A 23,657-nucleotide genomic window follows, 5' to 3' on the forward strand; every position below is an offset into this window, starting at 1 on the left:
GTGTTCCCAGTACAGAGGAACACACATCGGTCTCCTCCCCTTGTGAGTCCCCTCCCCCCTTCAGTTAGAACACACTATAGGGAACATTTTAACCCCTTCAGCCCCCCTAGTGGTTAACCCCTTCCCTGCCAGTCACATTTACACAGTAATCAGTGCATATTTATAGCATTAATCGCTGTATAAATGTGAATGGTCCCAAAAACGTGTCAAAAGTGTCCGATGTGTTCGCCACAATATCACGGTCACAATAAAAAATCACAGATCGCCGCCATTACTAGTAAAAAAAATTATAAAATAAAATAAAACTGCCTATCACCTATTTTGTAGACGCTATAACTTTTGCGCAAACCAATCAATATACAATTATTGCAATTTTTTTTTTTACCAAAAATATGTAGAAGAATACGTATCGGCCTAAACTGAGGAAAAACTTTTTTTTTTTTAAAAAAATTGTGATATTTATTAAATAAAAAAGTAAAAAAATGGTGTTTTTAAAAAAAAAATTGCTCTTCTTTTGTTTATAGCGTTAAAAATTAAAACCGCAGAGATGATCAAATACCACCAAACGAAAGCTCTATTTGTGGGGGGAAAAAAACATAAAGATTTAGTTTGGGTACAGTGTTGCATGACCACACAATTGTCATCCAAAGTGCAACAGCGCTGAAAACTAAAAATTGGTCTGGGCAGGAAGGGGGTGAAAATGCCCTGTATGGAAGTGGTTAAAGGGTAACAATCAGAACACTGAGGACATAAACTTATTTACCTGTGCAGCTGGTTCCATTCCCTTGAAATCCACTCTTACAATTGCATTGAAAACTGCCCATTGTATTGAGACAATCTGCAAAGGGGTGACAATTATGGCTGCCAGTGGAACATTCATCAATATCTATAAGAAACAAACACTGAGTTATGCCATAATCACATCAAACATTCATACAATTATGACATCAAAATGGTTGTCAATCCTTTAGCTCATCTATGGCACAATTTTTGTTTTGTCTGGATTTCAAGTTGAAAGGCTAGAGTTGTGTAGGATATACAATATATAGGAATATATTGTGTTTTGAATGTATAGACAGATAGCATCTTGGTAACAGATAGTGTTGCTCACGAATATTCGCATTGCGAATATTCGACTCGAATATAGCATATTCGAGAAATCGCGCTATATTTCGAATTTCGCGGTGAATATTCGCAATTCCGAATATTCGCATTTTTTCAATTTGATTTTTAAAACAGATCACATCCTATCGACGTCTAAAAGCATTGCTGGTATGATTAGAGACCCTGGGCCGAGTAGCTAAGCTGAGGCGATCCTTTTATGTTGCCAAATTGAAAAAAAAAAATTGCGATTTTTCGCTATTGCGAATGCGAAAATGATTGCGAATTTTCGATAACTGTGGTAGGAGAACTCTGATTGTCTCTGATGCAAAAGGGGGGGGGCTTTGTGTATGTGTATGTTATGAATATTTGTATGTTTGATATTATTATTTTTTGTAAGAAGGAAAAAATTGCGCATACCTTAAAAAAGGGGAGAATACAGCAGCAACTCAAAAATGTTATACAACATAATTTAATACAAGACAGAAAATGGAGTCGCTCTACAAGAATAAAAAATATGTCTAGTGACAAGACATGTGGGCAAATTATAAAATAAGCAAGCGCAAATAACTTGTGAAATACACAGTGAAACAAATATATAAAGAAATATAGTCCCAATAATAGAAAAATAATCTTTCATAAAAATGTCTTTGATATGTGAAGTGAAAAAAAGTCCAAAGCATGCAGCATGAACGTGTTCAATCTTCAAGGTGTTTGATTGACAAATGGCTGTGACAGATGGATAGAGTAAAGAATCACCACCAATGCAAAACACTTTTTATTTTGTATTGTAAAATATCACGAATATTCTGAGCCAATCAGAGTGCTCCTTCCGCATTTGTCGAATATTCGCAATTATTTTGTATTGTAAAATATCAAGAATATTCTGAGCCAATCAGAGTGCTCCTTCTGCATTTGCCGAATATTCGCAATTATTTTGTATTGTAAAATATCAAGAATATTCTGAGCCAATCAGAGTGCTCCTTCTGCATTTGCCGAATATTCGCAATTATTTTGTATTGTAAAATATCAAGAATATTCTGAGCCAATCAGAGTGCTCCTTCCGCATTTGCCGAATATTCGCAATTATTTTGTATTGTAAAATATCACGAATATTCTGAGCCAATCAGAGCGCTCCTCCAGCATTTCTCGAAATTGCGCAATAAATATCGCATTCGCATGTTGCGATATTTCGATAAAATATCACGAATATTCTGAGCCAATCAGAGTGCTCCTACCGCAGTTATCAAAAAATCGCAATTATTTTCGCATTCGCAATAGCGAAAAATCGCAATCATTTAATTTCGATAAAATATCACGAATATTCGAATTTAGCGAATATATCTCGAATATTCGAATATATATTCGAGATATATCGCGAAATCGAATATGGCATATTCTGCTCAACACTAGTAACAGATAGGTCTGTATTTACATATTAAAAGTGAAATTCCTCAAGATTAACCACTTGACGGCTACAGTGCGGATCCCAATCTCCAAACTGCCGTCAATTGACGTCCGCCCCTTAGGGCGGTCCCCGCGCGCGCTCCAGAGCGCGCTGCGGGGAAAATCTGTGTTGGCCGTGTCCCTCGGACACAGCCAATTACAGATCGCCGCGAACGGCCAATCAGAGTGGCCGTTCGCTATGTGATCTGTGCGGCCAATGAGAGATGATCTCATATGTAAACATATGAGATCATCTCTCATTGCCGTTTTACACAGAGACAGCGGTGGTGTCTCTGGAGAGGAGACCGATCTGTGTCTCTTGTACATAGAGACACAGATCGGTCACCCCCCCAGTCACCCCCCCTCCACCTACAGTTAGAACACTATATAGGACACACATTGAACCTCTTCCTCACCCCCTAGTGTTAACCCCTTCAATGCCAGTCACATTTATACTGTAATTAGTGCATATTTATAGCACTGTTCGCAGTATAAATGTGAATGGCGCCAAAAATGTGTCCGATGTGTCCGCCATAACGCCGCAGTCCCATTAAAAAATCGCAGATCGCCGCCATTTCTAGTAAAAAAAAAATAATTAAAAAATAATAATTCTGTCCCCTATTTTGTAAGCGCTATAACTTTTGCGCAAACCAGTCGCTTATTGCGATTTTTTTTTTTTTTTACCAAAAATATGTAGAAGAATACGTATCGGCCTAAACTGAGAAAAAAAATGATTTTTTTTTTTTTAAATTGGGATATTTATTATAGCAAGAAGTAAAAAATATTGTATTTTTTTCAAAATTGTCTCACTTTTTTGTTTATAGCGCAAAAAATAAAAACCGCACAGGCGATCAAATACCACCAAAAGAAAGCTCTACTTGTGGGGAAAAAAGGACGTCAATTTTGTTTGGGAGCCACGTCGCACGACCGCGCAATTGTTAGTTAAAGCGATGCAGTGCCGAAAGCTGAAATTTCACCTGGGCAGGAGGGGGGTATATGTGCCCAGTAAGCAAGTGGTTAAGGCCCCTTTCACCCCGTCGATCTGTTTTTCTTCCATCCGTCAACGGACGACAATGCATTCCTAGGGCAAAAGGATGACCATCCATTAACCTCCGTTTCCTGATATTAACTGACGTTAACGGACAAAGTCTGTCAACGTCCGATCAGTTAAGATCCGTTTTAAAGAAATAATTTTTTTTTTTGTTTATCTGTGAACTCAACCTATGACACAGGCAGTAGTTGGACAATAGGAAGTACCTTGGAAGTACATCCCTAAGGAGAAACATGGCCAGAGGTGTCTCCCAGGAGCAGCTCCTAGTCACAATCTGCTTTTTCTTGCTCTACTTTCTCAACATATAGGCAAATATGACAAACAATGTAACCGCATCCCAAAATTTCGGGCTGAAATCGTACCTAAAACTGTTAACCATGGCGCACCGTACCCCTGCCTTTGGCAATGGTGTGAACCCATACCTCCCAACCCGCCCGGATTCTGCGGGAACTTCCCGCACAGACTGCATCTTCCCACAGTCCCGCGCAGGGGTTAATTTTCCCGCACAGAAAGAAGAAGGTCACAGGGGAGACATGCTCTTAGCTCTTACCGAAGCGGTGTGTGGTCTGCGGCAGCAGAAGGCAAGAGGAGAACCCGACAGGCTGTGTGCACAGGTAGGAGACAACAACAACTTCATCAATCAGCGGCAACCCCCCCCCCAACAACATTGCTCGCGGCAATCACCCCCCCGTCAACAACCTCGATCGCGGCAACCCCCCCGCTCAACCATCTTCGATCGTGGCAATAATCCCCCCCACTCAACAACTCCGATCCCCGGCACCCCACCCCCCCTGCTCAACAAGAATGTCCCACAGTGGATTTTTGAAATGTTGGGAGGTATGTGTGAACCCAGAATAGAATTGACACACTTGATCTGCAAATCCTATTCTATCTCATTTACTTTTAATATGTAAATGCAGGTCTAGCTGTTACCAAGATGCTATTTGTCTGTACATAAAAAAAAAAAAAAAATGCGTGTTCTCAAGCTATTTCCTCTATAGGTTGAATGTTTTTCAACCATAAAAAAGGGTAAATCATGAAAATAATGCATTATGGCAACTCGATGCAGCTTATGAGCATAAGAAATAAGTATTTATTAACTTCACCTCCATCTAGTGGCCCAAGGCTAGGTTCACACTCCTGAGATTCAATTTTGATCTGTTTTTCAGTGTGATTATGTAGCGCAACTTGGATGCTATGTGGATGTGATTTTCATATTCTATGATGCCAAAATCGCGATGGAATCGCACCAAAGTAGTACAGGAACCTTTTCTAAAATCCCACTGTGTTGCATTGATGTGAATGGACACCATTGAAAACAATATGATTTCTATTTTCATGGAATCCTATTAAAACTGAAGTTGCTAAAATCTGAAATCACACTAGTGTGAACGGAGCCCTTATTTTTCGAAATCACTCTATTCCTAAAGAACAACAATATTCGTTCTGACCATTCACATAGAATGAATTTACCAGCAGCTGGACATATATATGCCATTTTTTGCAAATACATCCCTAGGCATTTCTCCCACTGATACCAACTTTAGCCAGCTCACCTTACCGCCATTTCTCCAGTCACTATCATACTGCTGGGCTGCATGGATTGCAGGACAGGGGTGACAACACTCAGTGAGACTATTGGGCAGGCCATGTGTTGGCTCTGCTGCCGGTAATTCCATTGCAGACGCTCGCATGTAGGATAACAATGCAAACACTGTGGGGTAGATTCACGTAGAATGGCGTATGTTTGTGCGGGCGTAACGTATCCTATTTACGTTACGCCTCCGCAACTTTTACAGGCAAGTGCCGTATTCTCAAAAAAAAGTTGCGGCGGCGTAGCGTAAATAGGCCAACGTAAGCCCGCCTAATTCAAATTGTGAAGAGGTGGGCGTGTGTTATGTAAATTAACCCTGACCCGACGTGATTGACGTTTTTCACGAACGGCGCCGTCCGTGGAATTTCCCAGTGTGCATTGTTTCAAAGTACGCCGCAAGGACGTCATTGGTTTAGACGTGAACGTGAACATTGGTACGCCGCATATACGCCTCATATAGCAGGGGTAACTTTACACCGGGAAAAGCCTAACGTAAACGGCGTAACTGTACTGCGTCGGCCGGGTGTACGTTTGTGAATTCGCGTATCTAGCTGATTTACATATTCTAGGTGTAAATCAGCGTACACCCCCCTAGCGGCCATCGTAAATATGCAGTTAAGATCCGACGGCGTAAGAGACTTACGCCGGTCGGATCTAATACAAATCTATGCGTAACTGATTCTATGAATCAGGCGCATAGATACGACCGGCCAGACTCAGAGATATGACGGCGTATCTGGAGACACGCCGTCGTATATTCTTTGTGAATCTACCCCTGTATTGGCAGCTTGTCATGTCACACATAAAAGAGATTTAAAACTTTGAACTCTGAATGCATATTATAAAATTGTTTGCTATATACCAAAAATTTAGCAATTTGCACACCCAAAATGTTGGGTTAGCACACACTTTAACCCCTAGTGCTCTTGGAATCCTTTGTCACGCATTACATTTTTGTTTATAAGAAAAATAATGCATATGTAGTTATAAAAGCAGATACAAATACAATAGTGTAAATTGAAAAAAAAAAAAAAAACTGACCACCCCCTATTCTGGAAACAGCCGATCCCACCCCCTATGAGGGTTTGGCTATGAAAAATTCACCATATGGGAGGTTGGCTACGCAAAATTCATGAAATCTGCACCATGGAAGAAATTCTAGCATCCTCCAACTATAAAGAAGAAGAATTTCCAAAACTTGGTTATTCTGGTCTGACTACACTTTTTGTTGCCTACTTTGCTGACCTCGCTAGCTGATTTCACCCTCAAGTTTAGACGTCCTTTGGGTAAACAAAGGGTCATATCAAAAGGTACTATACTGTCTCTTTGCCGGTCTGGGGCGCCAGTGGGCCACCCAGCGAGCCACTGTGCTCCAACTCTTTTCTCTCCCCCTCTTTCCAATCAACCAATCCATTCCTCATCCCTCCCCCCTCACTCTCCTCAAATGATTTATTTATTTGAATGTATTTATTTTTTCCCTGCCATATGGTTTAACTCCATAAGTCCACAGAAATGATGGGTCAACCCTGTGTCTCTTGAGATTTCTTTTACTCATGTTGGTTGGATATTTTCAACGACTATTGGGGGAGGACTCCAACTTCTGGACCACTCATACGTCGAAAGACTTGTTGAGCTACCATTTTTGGATTCTGTTGTATTGTCTCATGTTAACTATAAGTTTTATATGGCATAAGCCACTGACATAGGCTTAGGCCTCGTACACACGACCGAGTTTCTCTGCAAAAACCAGCAAGAAACTTGCTGGGTTTTTTTTTTTGACGTGGAAACCGGTCGTGTGTACATTTTTCGACGAGGAAACTGTCCAGGAACTCGACGAGCCAAAAAGAGATCATGTTCTCTTTTTCCTCTACGAGAATGGAGAAAATTGGCACGTTGAGTTCCTCGACATCCTAACAACGAACTCGACGAGCAAAACGATGTGTTTCGCCCGTCGAGATCCTCGGTCGTGTGTACGAGGCCTAACTGTTGGTTATTATCCTTCCTAACCTGATTTTCTTTTGCTGTATTTCGAAAACTTTAAATAAAGAATTAATAAAAAAATTAAATTAAATACAAATTACTAAAATTATTGTATTTTCTATTTAACAACTTAAAATAGATAGCTTAAGATGATTGCTTACCTATACAGATCGAGTCGTTGAACTTGAATCCTGGTTTGCAGATGCACATGTAAGACCCGGGAGTGTTAACACAAAGGGTTTTATTGTCTTTGCATACATCAGTTTGGCATTCATCAGTGTCCACACATGCCACTCCACTGCCCTGATAGCCAACGTCACATACACACTTGTATCCATAGCCTGTGCTATGACAAAGGCCCTTGGGGTGGCAAGATGGCGTGCAGGCAGAGCTTGGAGAAACACAACTGCCGTTGATTGAAAGGGTTCCATTCAGACATGAGCAAACATAAGCACCGACAGAGTTTATGCAGACTGTGTCATTGGTGCAGGTATTGTTTAATGAACATTCATTTAGGTCTTCACATTGGAAGCCATTTCCGGCAAAGCCTTGCCAACACTGACAATGGTAAGCCCCTGGGAAATTAGAGCAAATTGCATTTTCATGGCAGGCAAGTGCATTCTTGCATTCATTTATATCAGTACAGTTGAAACCATTTCCTTCATATCCTTTGTTACAAGTGCAATCATATGAACCAAAAGTATTAGTGCAGGCAGCTTGCGAGTGGCAAGGGTTGCTTCGGCACTCGTCAATGTCATTACAGCTAAGTCCATTGTTATTGGTAAAGCCAGATTTACACTGGCAATAGAAGGAACCAAACGTATTAAAGCACTGTGCGTTAAGTGGACAGATTCCATTTACAGTCTTACATTCATCAATATCTTGGCACGAGGTATTGTTGATAGACTGGAATCCAGTGGCACACTGGCATCGATAAGAGCCAGGCGAATTTAGGCAGATGGCTCCATACAAGCAGTTCCCATTATTAACTGCACACTCATCTATGTCTTGGCACTGTTTTACCCCATCGCCGGAGTACCCGCTAGCACAGGAGCAGCTGAAGGCGCCCAGTAAGTTACTGCATTGTGCATTGGCATGACAGCCTCCATTGTTTTGAGCACATTCATTGATATCTGAACAAGTTAACCCATCTCCTGCAAACCCATTTTTGCATGAACATGTAAAGCCTCCTTGGTAATTCTGACAAGATGCGTAAGAACTGCAACGTCCAATTTTGCATTCATCAATGTCAACACATTTAGTTTGGTTGAGTGTATAGCCTGAAGCACATTCACACCAATAGGAGCCTTGTGTATTGCGGCATGTGGACTCTGCAGGACAGATACCATCTTGAAAGCATTCGTCAATGTCAGAACAGACAAATCCATTGCCTGTAAAACCAGTTCGGCACGTGCAGTTAAAACTACCAAGGAAATTGGCACAGTTGGCTTGAGCATGGCATCTGTTTTCTGTAAGGCATTCATTTATATCGACACAGGTCAAGCCATTCCCATTAAATCCTTCTTTGCAGGTGCAGCTGTAGGACCCAGGGGAATTGGTGCAAGTGGAAAATGGGCTGCAGATCTTATCGGCACATTCGTCAATATCCACACATTTGTTGTCCGTATTCTGGTAGCCCGATGAACAGGTGCATTGGTAAGAGCCAGGTAAGTTTTTACACCCGCTGAATCCAAAAGCTCTAGAGCAAAGTCCAGGGGACTCTGCACATTCATCTATGTCCAGACACAAGTAGTTGCCATTCCCTTTGTAACCAGCATTGCAAGTGCACACATAAGATCCAGGACTGTTTGTGCAAGTAGCATTCCAATGGCATAAATTAACCTTTTTACACTCATCTACATCAACGCAATTGACTCCATTTCCTGTGAATCCAGTTTTACACTGGCAGGTCCTATCTCCAGGGGTGTTGGTGCAAGTTGCATCAGCGTGGCACCCGCCATTGGTGGTGGCACACTCATTGATGTCAGTACAATTAAATCCATTTCCGGTGTAACCACTTTTACAGAGGCAGCTGTAGCCACCGATGGTGTTCACACATGTGGCTTGCTGGTGGCACTGATGTAGTGAGGTGGTGCATTCGTTAACGTCCACACATGTTTCTCCATTGCCGGAATATCCAGTTTTGCAGACACAGAAGTATTCTCCAGAGGCTGTGCCCATGCATTCAGCATCTTTATGGCATAGGAGACCTCTTGATGTGCACATGTTGCTCTCTGGAACAGAGAATACATCAACCAGTCAAATGCAATATTGAAATATTATTTTCTGTCTTTTCAAAGTGCAGGTAAAGCCAAAACTTTTTTAGCTTTGGATAAATTAGGGAATGTTTTTTTTTCTGTTTTGGTGTCAATGTCCCATCAGGAGATGTTCCTTAACTGTTGGGCCCCAGAGACACAGAAGGAACTAAAGTGGAACCAAACTCCGAAAAAGAAGTTTGTTACACTTTAATGCCGCGTACACACGGTGGGAATTTCCAACAACAAATGTTCGATGGGTGGTTTTTGTCGGAAATTGCGATCGTGTGTAGGCTCCAACGGACATTTGCTGTTGGAATTTCTGATAAAACAAAAATTTGAGAGCTTGTTCTAAAATTTTCCGACAACAAAATCCATTCTAGTAAATTCCGATCCTGTGTGGACAATTCCGACGCACAAAATTCCACGCATGCTCTGAATCAAGTACGAGACGGAAGCGCTTGGTCTGGTAAAACTAGCGCTCGTAAATAAAGATAGCACATTCGTCACGAGGCTCGTCTCTCACCAAACTTCTACTAACACGACTGGTATTGAACTTCCCTTTAATAGTGCCGTCGTACATCTTGTACATCACTGCGTTCTTGACGTTCGGAATTTCCGACAACATTTGTAAAGGGCGTGTGTATGCAAGACAAGTTTGAGCCAACATTCGTCGGAAAAAAATCTACGGTTTTGTTGTCGGAATTTCCGACCGTCTGTACGCAGCATAACATTCCCCCTACCTCCACAATCAGAATTGCGGAGGATTTATGTAATTTTTTTTCTTATTATTTTTTTAAATTGTAATTAATGTTAGCCCCATCCCTGCTGCCATTCCAGCCTAGATCAGAATGTACCTGGCCCTGCAGCCTCCTGGGATACTTACATCTTCAATAGACATATGCAGAATTGGTTTTGTGTCGTATCGATTCATTATTTAAATAATAACTTTCTTTTCACTAGAACTGAATGGAATGATCAGTCCCAGCATAGATCATACCTCTGTACCATGTTGCTCTGTAGTTTTCAGATTCTCTGATATTCTGGGTTTAGTTGCGGTTTTGTATCATGTGACACTGTATAGTCTGGATGTAGACTGCGGCACTTACAGTCACTTCTCAATTTGTAGCCTAGAAACACACCCCTCTGTAGTCTTTCAGAGTCTGAAAATGATGTAACTTCCTTCACAGCTCTGATGGTGGGTGGGATGGAATACATCCTTATTAGCATTCAATCTTGCCCAGTCACACCCACAGGAGAAGTCCAAGCCTCCCAAGTCCCACCCCACAGGCATTATTCAAAAGGAATCAGCTGTGCTGCTGCTGGGAAGAATGGAATGGATCACAATTACAATTCAATCCTGCCCAGTCAAATATGCCGACCAGTGTGAGCAGGGAGAGTCCCACCCCTCAGATCCCGAGATCTGATTCATTACATATGAAGAAAACACCTTCATAATAACCTCTCATAGCCCATCCTCTGTAGACTTGCTGCAAGACAGGAATGACACATTTACACCTGCTTTGCAGAATGAAGAGTGATCTGCATTCAGACCCACCCACATCAACTCCCAGAACTGCTACAAGTGACTCCCATAGCCTGTCCTGAAACTACAGAAGCTCAAAGCATGATGGGATATGTAGTATCAGGACTGGTAAAGCAAGGAAACAGGAAGTCAGAGAACAATGAAATTCAGCCAGGAGGAGGAGTCATATCACAGACACACAAACTTGCTTTTTTTAGCTAAATGAGTTAGGATACGGATAAAATGACAGTGGGGTTGTGATTCACTTAAGCCTCGTACACACGTCCGAGGAACTCGACGAGCGAAACACATAGTTTTGCTCGTCGAGTTCCTTGTGAAGCCGCCGAGGATCTTGGCGAGCCAAATTTTCCCATTCCTATCAAGGAAATAGAGAACATGTTCTCTTTTTGGCCCGACGAGATCCTCAACGGTTTCCTCGTCGAAAAGTGTACACACGACCGGTTTCCTCGGCAAAAAAAAGAAAACAGCAAGCTTCTTGCTGGTTTTTGCCGAGAAACTCGGTCGTGTGTACGAGGCCTTACATGCACAATGCATTTGTTGTTTTGGGAAGGAAAAGCTGGAGTTCTGCTTTAATTTGTTTTCGGAATTCAATTTTTCTTCATTTTCAAATTCATTTTGAATTTGATTTGAATTCGCCATTCAAATTGGAATCGGCATTCAAATTCAAATGTATTTTATTTAAAATTTGAATTTCAGAAGACGGTTTTATTCTTTCTATTTTATTTTTGTCTATTCTAAAAAAAAAAATCTATTCCATTATTTTCTATTCCATTCTCTTATTTTCTATTATATTATAATCTACAGTATTATATTCAAAGTTTAATTTAGTCTGTTCGAAATTCGAATTCTATTCTATCCTATTTCTCTCCTGAGACATTGTATTCCTTCCTTTGATTGGCTGAAGTAGAGTTTTTTTATGCTATCTGCCCACCTCTCCACCTCTGCTAATCAGAGGAAGCATTGTATTAATTGCTAAAAATACAAGGCTCCCTCAGCAGCACTCAGCCGACTCATTTTTGTTTCGAGAATGGGATGAGAAGCCCCGTACCCTTGCTGGAACACAGCACTGTATACTGTATTTAGCTGATGCTACATACAGTCACCAGCGGCTGGTCCATAAGGGGTGCAGGGGCGCAGCCCCCTAATCTCCATGTGCCGCCCCCTAATTACCAAGCAGGGTGTCGGACGCATACATTTCTAACAGTTTTTTTTAAGCACATGATTAGAGCCTGAGGTTCTAATTGGCTTCAAAAAGCTTGGGCTTGGGGTGCAGAGTAATGCGCCCTGAGCCCACACACTTTTGACATTAGCGAATCAACATTCTCTATTTTCTTACGGTATTTTCTCTCGGCCAATCAGGACAGGAAGTGGATCTTAAGACCGAATTGACCCCGGAGGTGAACCCGGGGAAGCCACGACCTGGAAGGGGTAAGTGCGGACCTGGCGGGGGGTTCGTTTGCCAATCACCCCCAAAAAATGGAGCACCACCTGCCACTGCATACAGTGATAGAGCACCGACAGCGGGTGCAAGTATTAATAAAGGAAATATTTCTTTTTGGCCAGCTTGGCCCAAATGAACTATTTAAAGTCATAGCAAAGTTGTAGTTAGGATAGAAAAACAACACACCTGCATGGCAGTGCACCACAATGCAGAGCAATGCAGCATGCATGGGGAAAAAGTTGTGTAGATCCGACTTTAAGCCTAGGTTCACACTTGTCCGACAAACGCTCCGACATTGGGAGCTCATATCGCATGACGTGTGAAAATGAATGTTTCCCTATGAGAGCCGTCTTAACTGGTCCGACACAAGTCGGACTTTGAAAATGCTCCCTGTACTACTTTGGTCCGACATTGATCCTACTTCAGCCCATTGAATATCATTGAAGTCGGATCAAAGTAGGATCCTTGTCCTAACCATCCGACTTTTGACATCCGACATGTGATTACAGCAGCAGTAAAAGGAATTTATATCACACTGGGATTGTTTTGATTGGTCAAAGAACAAGTCAGACTATCACAAAGTCGGTTCAAAGTAGTATCCTGTTCATTCAAGTCGGATGGATGTAGGACCAATGTAGGACTGATGTCAAAGTAGGATGAAAGTCGTATGACTGTTGTGTTGTATCAGTGTGAACCCAGTCTGAGGCCGGGTTCACACTATACTACACGACAGCAGTACGACTTTCATCCTACTTTGCTCTGCGACATCGGTCCTACATTGGTCCTACATTGATCATGCATTGGTCCTACATCCATCCGACTTTCATGAACAGGATACTACTTTGAACCGACTTTGTGATAGTCTGACTTGTTCTTTGACCAATCAAAACAATCCCAGAGTGAGATAAATTCATTTTACTGCTGCTGTAATCACATGTCGGATGTCTGGTAAGGACAAGGCTCCTACTTTGATCCGACTTCAATGATATTCAATGGGCTGAAGTAGGATCAATGTCGGACCAAAGTAGTACAGGGAGTGTTTTCAAAGTCGGACCGACTTGTGTCGGACCAGTTAAGACAGCTCTCATAGGGAAACATTGATTTTCATGCGACATGAGCTTCTAATGTCGGAGCGTTTGTCGGACAAGTGTGATCCCAGCCTGAGGCTGGGTTCACACTGGTACTACACGACAGTCATACAACTTTCATCCTACTTTGCTCTGCAACATCAGTCCTACATTGATCCTACATTGGTCCGACATCCATCCGACCTTCATGAACAGGATACTACTTTGATCCGACTTTGTGATAGTCTGACTTGTTCTTTGACCAATCAAAACAATCCCAGAGTGAGATAAATTCCTTTTACTGCTGCTGTAATCACATGTTGAAGGTCAAAAGTCGGATGGTAAGGACAAGGATCCTACTTTAAACTGACTTCAATGATATTCAATGGGCTGAAGTAGGATCAAAGTCGGACCAAAGTAGTACAGGGAGCATTTTCAAAGTCGGACCGACTTGTGTCGGACCAGTTAAGACGGCTCTCATAGGGAAACATTGATTTTCACACGTCATGCGACATGACCTCCCAATGTCGGAGCGTTTTTCGTACCAGTGTGAACCTGGCCTAAGTTCATTTTGGTGTATTCTCAGCCCATTCAAATGAATAAGATGTCTTAACACAATGCAGGATAACTCGTGACATACTGCCAACGCTTCGGACTGGATTTCTCCAATTTGGTAATAGAGTTTAAAAATGAGCAAATTCTCACTGAACGGGGGAACATAATAGGAATGAAATGAGCCTGAAATTCTTAGGTAGCCAACTGACAGCAACTTCAGGGGTATAAATCACAAAATGATTTTGTCCTTACGTGCAAAGACGTAATTGGCGGTCACCCACAGCCATGTCAGCAGAAATAATGAATACCTGAAAGAAAAAAAAAAGAGAAAGGTTTCTATGATATTGCAGTTATACGCAGCATAGAAGCACAGATGAAAGGAATCCCTTTACTTTAATACTTAGTGACAAGTGTATCAATTTCTTATTCTTATGACAAATAAAAGGAAGCTCCGGAAGTAAGCCTTCAATCGCCTACTCAGTAACAAAACAAAACGGGGACATTGATAATACAAAGCATTCATTAAGAAAATGTATTCACTGTCTGGGTGAACAAGCAAGTATTTGATGTTCTATTCATAGTATAAAATACTTTCAATGAGGTATAAATTCTCGGGGATCTGATGTATGGGGTGGCCTCCTGTCAATGACACTCTAGTCCTGACTCCCCTCATTCTCATCTATAAATTTACATTAGTCATAATGTAAAATCATATATTCATTTCCACATTATACCTCAATTATTTTTATCCTACTCTTATTAATAGATGTGCACTGCCGAAAAACATTTTTTTTTTTCATTTTCGTTTTATTTAAACAAAAATCGTTTTTGGGATCATTTGTTGATCAATATTCGTTATTTCGATAATTCGTAAATTTGCATAAATTCATATTTGTTACATTCACTAACAGCCCAATTTGAAAGGAAATTTCAATACCTATAATTTAATAGGTTATAACTATTATTATAGTTTTTATTAGTATTATTCATTATTAATGAATAATAAAATACACTTAATAATTTAACCACTTGAGACCAAAGCTATTGACAAAATACATCAACAGCGCGGCTCTCAAGTGCCAAGTGGATGCCTTTGGACGTCTTTTAAAATGCATTACCCGCGCGCGCCTCTCCCCACACAGTTAGAACATTTAACCCCTTCCTCACCCCGTAGTGTTAACCCCTTCCCTGCCAGTCACATTTATACAGTAATCAGTGCATTTTTATAGCACTGTTCGCTGTATAAATGTGAATGGTCCCAAATTTGTGTCAAAAGTGTCCGATACGTCCGCCGCAATATCGCAGTCCCAATAAAAATCGCAGATCGCCGCCATTACTAGTAAAAAAAATAATAATAATAAAAAAATCATAATTCTGTTCCCCATGTTGTAGGCGCTATAACTTTTGCGCAAACCAGTCGCTTATTGCGATTTTTTTTTTTTTTTACAAAAATACGTCGAAAAATACATATCGGCCTTAACTGAGAAAAAAAAATATTTATTTAAAAAAAAAATTGGGATATTTATTATAGCAACAAGTAAAAAATATATATATTTTTTTTAAATTGTCGCTCTTTTTTTGTTTATAGCGCAAAAAATAAAAAACGCAGAGGTGATCAAATACCATCAAAATAAAGCTCTATTTGTGGGGAAAAGGGACATCAATTTTGTTTGGGAGCCACGTCGCACGACCGCGCAAATGTCAGTTAAAGCGACGCAGTGCCGGAAGCTGAAATTTCGCCTGGGCATGAAGGGGGTTTATGTGCCCAGTAAGCAAGTGGTTAATTACAATAGAATGATTTTTGCTCTTTCGGATTTTCAATTTTTTGTTTTTATTTTTAGGTTTTCATTCTTTTGAATTTTTGTTCTTATTTTTGGATTATCGTTCGAATTTTTGAATTTCAGATTTTCCTTCTTTCGAATTTTTGTTTTTTTTAGAAAATTAGAAAATGAGTTAAATGTTTTTTTTTGTCAATTCAGATGTTTCTGTTTTCATTTTCGTTTTATTTTATTTTTTTTCGTTTTTGGGATCATTTGTTGATCAATATTCGTTATTTCGATAATTCGTAAATTTGCATAAATTCATATTTGTTACATTCACAAACAGCCCAATTTGAAAGGAAATTTCAATACCTATAATTTAATAGGTTATAACTATTATTAAAGTTTTTATTAGTATTATTCATTATTAATGAATAATAAAAAAAACTCTAATAATAATAATAGGTAATAAACTTAATAATTTAATTACAATAGAATGATTTTTGCTCTTTCGGATTTTCAATTTTTTGTTCTTACTTTTAGGTTTTCATTCTTTTGAATTGTTGTTCTTATTTTTGGATTATCGTTCTAATTTTCAAATTTTCAAATTCAGATTTTCCTTCTTTCAAATGTTTTATTTTTTTTTAGAAAATTAGTTAAATGTTTTTTTTTGTCAATTCGGATGTTTCTGAATTAACGAATATGCCAAATTTTTACGAAAAACAAATTCTTAGCGAAACAAATTGCACATGTCTACTTATTAATCTGAACCATTTTGAAGTTTGTAAACTTACTTTATGAAGATCCCCACACATTTACTTTTTTGAACTCTGTGACACATAGTCACTATGCCCTGAGTAGGCACTGCTGTGTCACACATTTCACAGAGCCTGCCTTCTGAACTATAGAGAGCATGAGTTTCAGGAGGCGGAGTCAGTACAGGAATTACTGTTTTCAGGCAGTAAGGTACCATGGGATATATAGTCTTTAGAAATTGAGGAGAAGATGCAAAGCATACAGGGAGTCCAGGAAGTTGCAGAAAGGGACAGTAGACAGACAGTACACCCAGCATCAAAGGAGACTTTTCAATTAAGCTTATACTGGATTGTCAATAATTATTGTTTGTATTGTTTTGTATTTGTTTATTTTATGCAGCACCCTCTAGTGTGTGCTAGAGTTAGTGTAGGAAAAACAGTTAGCTCAGAGCTAAGCTCAAACTATGACTCTGGGTCAGGGTTCAGTGAGGTTAGGAGGAGCTGCCTGGAATATTTATGAGGGCCCCCAGCCAATCCCCAGTAAAGGGCTGGCAGGGAGCAGGGCTTATTGATCCAGGCCAGCAGAGGCAATTAGGTGGAAGATGGAGATATAGTGCTGAGGAGGCTGGCGGTGGGATACCCCCTAGCCTGGGGGGGTGGCCTTGGGCCAGGGCCCGGGTGCTGAAAGGATCCTGCCACAACACATGAAGGAAGTCCTTCCTGGAGGCACGGGAGCAAATGAGAGGACAATGTGAGTAGAGCAACTCTACTGGGGACTTTCATGGGGGGAGACTGTCACATGTAACCAGTTCTCCCTGAAGGCAGCAGTGGGCCAAGTCTTCATCCTTTCCCAGGAGATCTCCTGAGAGTCAGTCGAGAAGTTAGCCTGGAGGGCTAGTAAAAGGAGTAGCTGCAGCCAGGTGGGTTAACAGTGCCCAAAAATGTGGTGCTGGGATTAGTAGCCACAGGAGGAGAAGTACAGGCTGATAACTACATATTGCTACACAACAAGGGGCTACGAGTTCCTGGCTGCAAAGGCCAAAACTGACTAAGCTTGTCAGATCAACCAACAGTGATTCAGGTGCCAGGTGGGACCAGCATGCAAGTGTGTGCAGGAGGAAAGTGAGGATACTGTATATAGACTGTATATAGGAAGATGTCCCTGAAGTTGTTGCTAAAGTTCTGTTAAGCCAAGTGGGCATCCCATTATTTCCCATGCCCATTCAAGTTATTAACCCTCAATAAATAACAAAAAAAAAAAGGAAGTCACGGATTGTTCTCTGACTCTGGAATGCCTGTGAAAATTCTGTGTGCCTGGTTGTGCTGGGTGGGGATCTCAATTCATCTGTCTCCCTTAAGGGGGTGCGCCACATTTATTTAACATTTTTTTACACAATTGTTTTTGCATTCTTGCATGAATCTTACTGTGATTTGTGTATTTTTTTCAGATCTGTGCAGGATAACAGTGTGAAGCTTTGACTGTGTGCAGGAATTTCCTGTAATAAAGACCGCTCACTGCTGCTTTCTCTGCTTGTGCAGGGTGACTAGTCTCGTCTCCGCCCCTTCCTGTATTTGTCTGTGGGCAGTTTGTAGTGGGAGGAGCCTTCTGCACAAGCTATATACAGCAGAGTGAATATGTCATTACTAATTTTCAAGCATAATATCTGAGTTTGCGAAGGCCTTTGGTGCATATACAGTAAAGAGGGTACATATCATTTGTAGCTATAAATATGTCCAGAGCACAGCTTTAAGATTCTGTGAGACTCTGTAAATAATGAAAATGTAATTTTGGAAACCGTAATATTAGATATACTTACTGACACATCATTCTTGACATAATATCACGTGAAATTTGGAACTGTATATTGAGATCTCTCAGATTAGAGATAGCTTGACAGAAAGTATCACCAGCCTTAGATAGAATAAATGTCTTCCTCAATCAGTGTCTATCCCAAATCCGGGTGTCTGCATCCAGGTAGAAAAACATAAAAAAAAAAGTTATTTTGCTTGATGGTTAGGATTAACACATTGGGTTGAATTACAAAATCTGGTGCAGCTGTGCATGGTAGGCAATCAGCTTCCATTTTTAATTGAACAAACTAAAGTTAGAAGCCGATTGGCTACCATGCACAGCTGTACTAGATTTTGTACTCTCCAGTTTTAGTAAATCAATTCCACAGTTCATCTCACAATATTTAAAGTACATCTAAGCCTAGGTTCACACTGCCGTGAATTCACAGACATCACATGCAATGTCTGTGCGATTTGAGCCATTCATTTTGTATGGCTCAAATCGCACTTCATTTGCACCAAAATGGTGTAGGATACTTTTTTTGCCGCATCAGAATTTAATGTGAACACCCATGCGATCCGATTCAGGCAATCGCACAGCTGTTTTGGTGTTTCATTAATCTAACTTTGACACCTACAGCAGATCGCATGAATGCCGTGCAATTTTAATGCGGTGTGGGAAACGCACAGGATTGGCTGCTTTTCCCCACATTGCATATATGTGAACCGAGGCTAAAGCAAACATTTTATAACAGAAACAATCAGCACAAATACACAATAGAAAAAAATAAGAACAATTGTTTGCCAGCTGAACACTTAAAGTGGAGGTTCACCCTATAAAAAATTTCTAACATTATATCCAGCCCAGTTCTGCAAATAACATGACACTGACCTTTTTTTTTCCCTGTAGATATCGTTTAGCCATAGAATTCACCGCGGCTTCCGGGTAGGGAATCCCGCGGGAGTGGGCGTTCCTATTGACATGCCAATCAATTGGCATGCTAAACGACGGCGCACACAGCGCGCCACGACTTCCCGAAGGAAGCTCGGGTCGGCTCGGCTCTATTCGGCGCCGGTGCGTAGGCGCCGAATAGAGCCGAGCCGACCCGAGCTTCCTTCGGGAAGTCGTGACGCGCTGTGTGTGCCGTCGTTTAGCATGCCAATTGATTGGCATGTCAATAGGAACGCCCACTCCCGCGGGATTCCCTACCCGGAAGCCGCGTGAATTCTATGGCTAAACGATATCTACAGGGGGAAAAAAAAAGGGGTCAGTGTCATGTTATTTGCAGAACTGGGCTGGATATAATGTTAGACATTTTTTATAGGGTGAACCTCCACTTTAAGGCCCGTACACACAATCGGATATTCCATCAACAATTGTCCGACGGATGTGTTTTTTCGGATAATCCGGTCGTCTGTATGCTTCATCGGACAATTGTTGTCGGAATTTCTGACAACAAATGTTGGATGGTCATGCTCTCAAATTGTCCGACAGCAAATGTGTTTTGTCGGATTATCCGATCGTGTGTACACAAATCCATCAGACTAAAATCCAAAGTACAAACACGCATGCTCCGAAACAAAGCTAACTATAAGCGCCAAAGAGCAAAAAAAACCACGTCGTTTTGTGAATGTTGGCTGAAAAAGTTCTGCTGTCTGTTTGCAGAACAAGTTCACGGCAAACGCCCTTTGGACAAAAATCCATTGATTTGTACGATGGAAGTCCGATCGTGTGTACGAGGCTTTAGGGGTAATCACAACACCTGAGGCTGCTTTCACACTGAGGCGTTTTGCAGGCGCTATTGAGCTAAAAATAGTGCCTGCAATGCGCCCTGAAAGACCTGCTTCTTTCTATCCAGTGTGAAAGCCTGAGGGCTTTCACACTGGAGCGTTGCACTGGTGGGATGCTAAAAAAACTCCTGCCAGCCGCATCTTTGAGGCGCGGTAGGAGTGGTAAAAATACCACTCCTATAGCGCCCCTGTCCATTGAAAACAATGGGGTCGCGCCTCCAACCTGCCCGCAAAACGCTGCAACAGGCTTTTTTAACCCTTTTTCATCTGCTTGTGGGGGTTAAAACCACAACGCTAGCGGCCGCAAATTGCGGCAAACACAACGGTAAAACGCCAATAAAAATCCCGGCGCTTTACCGCCAGAGCACCCAGCGCCTCAGTGTGAAAGTAGGCTAAAGCCCCATACACACGGTCGGACTTTTGACCAACCAACATCAAAATCCGCAACTTTTCGCATTTGTCCGACCGTGTGTACGTTCCATCGGACCAACTTTTTGGGCTTTCATCGGACAAAAAGTTGGGTCTGCAAACGGACCAACTTTACGTCAACAAAAGTCCGATGGTGCAAAGTCCGACCGTGTGTACAGCAAACAATCGGACTTTTGGACAAAGTACAAATGCGCATGCTCAGAAGTAAAGAGCAGCCGGAAGCGTTCTGTCTAGTAAAACTAGCGTTCGTATTTGAAAAAGCACATTCGTGACGCGGCAAGTTTCGAAATCTAGAAAGCACTCACACGAAACGCCAACTAACTATAGAGTAGCTGAAGGAACGCAACGGGTGACGTCGGAGAATTGAACTTCCTCTTTTAAACGCTTGGCAGTACTTTGAAACGTCACTACGTTCGTGTTGGTTGCCGAAAAAGTCAGAGCGTGTGTATGCTATGGGTGTGATCGGACAAATCAATTAGGACAAAAATCCAAGGGAAATTTTGTTGGATGTCCGACCGTGTGTACGAGCCTTTAGGGTAACTCAAAAATTAGAAGAGCAGCGCAAAAAAATGTGCTGCACTTATTTTAATTTTTAACGCAAAAACTTGTTCTTTTTAGAAATGTTAAAACCCTTGTCAACTTTTTTTTTTCTGTCTCTGCCCAATTGGGGAGATTTTCCTTTACTTCACGTCTTGAAGACACAACAGGAAGTGAGATTTGTTGACTTCTAAACAAGTGTTGCCATTGGAAGACTTCTCCTCTATTCCTTCCCCGATGACAACTCATTTATTAGAATTTCCCTCACCTCCAGTTAAACTGATAATGCCGGGATAAATAACCCTTCCCCACTCTATCAAAAAAATAAAATAAAATGGCTTAGCTATACTATGCTGATGTGAATTTTTTTTAATCATATATCAAAACATATTACAGGTTACAAATCAGGGACAAATTAGGCAAATTTGTGGCAAATTTGGATTTAGAGAAAGGAGCAGTACCAGGCTCCATAGAAAATGAAATCGATATGGATGACTTATAATAGGCAAATATTTGTACCAAATGTAATAAAAGTATTGAAATTTAACATATAATAACAATAGGAATAAATCTGGATAGTCGTGAATCTTTTTAGAAAGGGTGGATGTGACTACAAATAATGATGTGGAATGTGTTTTGTAAATACGGAGAATGGCAAACTCACGGTGATTGGTGAATCCTATATCCTTCATTGGACTCTTTCACTACTAAGTTGTGTAATTAAATAATAAACTTAATAAATATAGAAATTGTTTTTATTTAATTCACCTGGTCATTATTCCAGCATAGGTTTGTAATTTGAGGCCAGTGGACTTCAATGGTACCGTAACATTTTGAGATACACAAATATATATATATTAAAATGAATATAGTTTTATTGAATTGACATCAACATGTTAAAACATACAAATTTAAAAACATTTCTTTCTGTCCAAACATAAAAGGTGCAACTGAGAAAGATAATACCAGTTCACCCAGTATCAGTTATGATGGCATGCTCGACATGTTTCACGGAGAATTACCGCTTCTTCAGGAGCTTTGTTTGCACAGTATTGTGCAAAAGGAAAAGAGACAGTATATAATACTATATAATGAGAATGAGAAATAACACATTAATCATAATGATTAATAATTTAATAATAAATAATATGATTAATGTGTTATTTCTCTTTCTCATTCTATAGTACAGTAAAACCTTGGTTTGCGAGCATAATTCGTTCCAGAAACATGCTTGTAATCCAAAGCACTTGTATATCAAAGCAGCTGCCACAACCCCGGTATTTTCAGGAATGACGTACGTTTCTCTGTAAGATAAAAGCGGTCTCTGCTGCGGATTTGCAGTGAGATCATTTTTATCAATGGCAGAAGAGGGACCCCCTCCCGCCACGCTCGGGTCATCTCCACTGCTTACCAGAGCCTTCAGTCCTGCCAGCCGCATCTTTGAGGCGCGGTAGGAGTGGTAAAAATACCACTCCTATAGCTCCCCTGTCCATTAAAAACAATGTGGTCGTGCTTCCAACCCGGAGACGATCGCATCTGCTTCCCTCACTGCCTGGATGCTGAGTGATGGACCCCGCTTGGCTCCATAGCTTGTTTACATTGATTGTAATAGGAATAAAAGTGACCCAATTTTTTTTTTTTTAAAGGACAGTGTAAAGATAAAAAAATAAAGGTAAAATAAATAAGATTTTTTTTTTTTAAAGTGCCCTGTCCCACAAGCGAACGCATACGCAAGTCGTGAAAATGGTGTTCAAACCACATATGTGAGGTATCGCAGTGATCGCTAGAGCGAGAGCAATAATTCTAGCACTAGATCTCCTCTGTAACTCACAACTGGTAACTTATAGACTTTTTTAAACGTCGTCAATGGAGATTTTTAGGTGTCAAAGTTTGCCGCCATTCCGCGAGCGGGCGCAATTTTGAAACGTAACATGTTGGGTATCAATTTACACGGCGTAACATTATCTTTTACAATATAGAAAACTATGCTAACTTTACTCTTGTCTTATTTTTTAACTAAAAAATTTATAAAAAATTCCCAAAAAGGGAAGACCTCTGCGCAAATACAGTGCGACATAAAGTATCGCAATGACCGCCATTGTATTCTCTAGGGTGTCTGAAAAAATATATATAATATTTGAGGATTCTAAGTAATTTTCTAGCAAGACAAAAATGATTTTAACTTGTAAACAACAAATCTCAAAAAGAGGCTCGGGGCTGAAGTGTTAATTTAGAAATTTTGAAGTTTCATTCCTCATTTTTGTATTAATGATCACAGCACTGTATTCACTATTTATTTTGCTGTTTGGACTTCATGTTTTGATATTTGTGTGCACCCCAATAGTTTCATATGTCATACATATTGATTCCATCTTTGTTTATTGCACTTTATTATTTATTCATCACCAGCGCTGCGCTATTATTTTTTCATTATATGTAGTAATCGCTTTTATTTAATCCACCTAGTCATCGTTCAAACTCTTCAAAGATCTAAGCAGACCAAAACGACATTATGAATCTTTTGTTTTGTTTTTGCGAACCGAAGCATGATATGAATC

At 40.6% G+C, this 23,657-nt stretch overlaps 1 protein-coding gene across 1 annotated transcript; it reads right to left on the reverse strand.

The window, feature by feature from the left end:
• Positions 1 to 755: 755 nt before the first annotated feature.
• LOC120935785 (fibrillin-1-like) lies at positions 756 to 22,537 on the reverse strand. Its single transcript, XM_040347846.1, has 4 exons — positions 22,398 to 22,537; positions 14,289 to 14,344; positions 7,334 to 9,406; positions 756 to 886 (listed from the first exon to the last, which is right to left on the reverse strand). The coding sequence occupies exons 1-4, from the start codon at positions 22,535 to 22,537 to the stop codon at positions 756 to 758; spliced, it is 2,400 nt and encodes a 799-aa protein (XP_040203780.1).
• Positions 22,538 to 23,657: the final 1,120 nt, after the last annotated feature.

The sequence above is a fragment of the Rana temporaria genome, chromosome 4 (genome assembly GCF_905171775.1).
Source record: "Rana temporaria chromosome 4, aRanTem1.1, whole genome shotgun sequence".
Taxonomy (NCBI): Eukaryota; Metazoa; Chordata; class Amphibia; order Anura; family Ranidae; genus Rana; species Rana temporaria.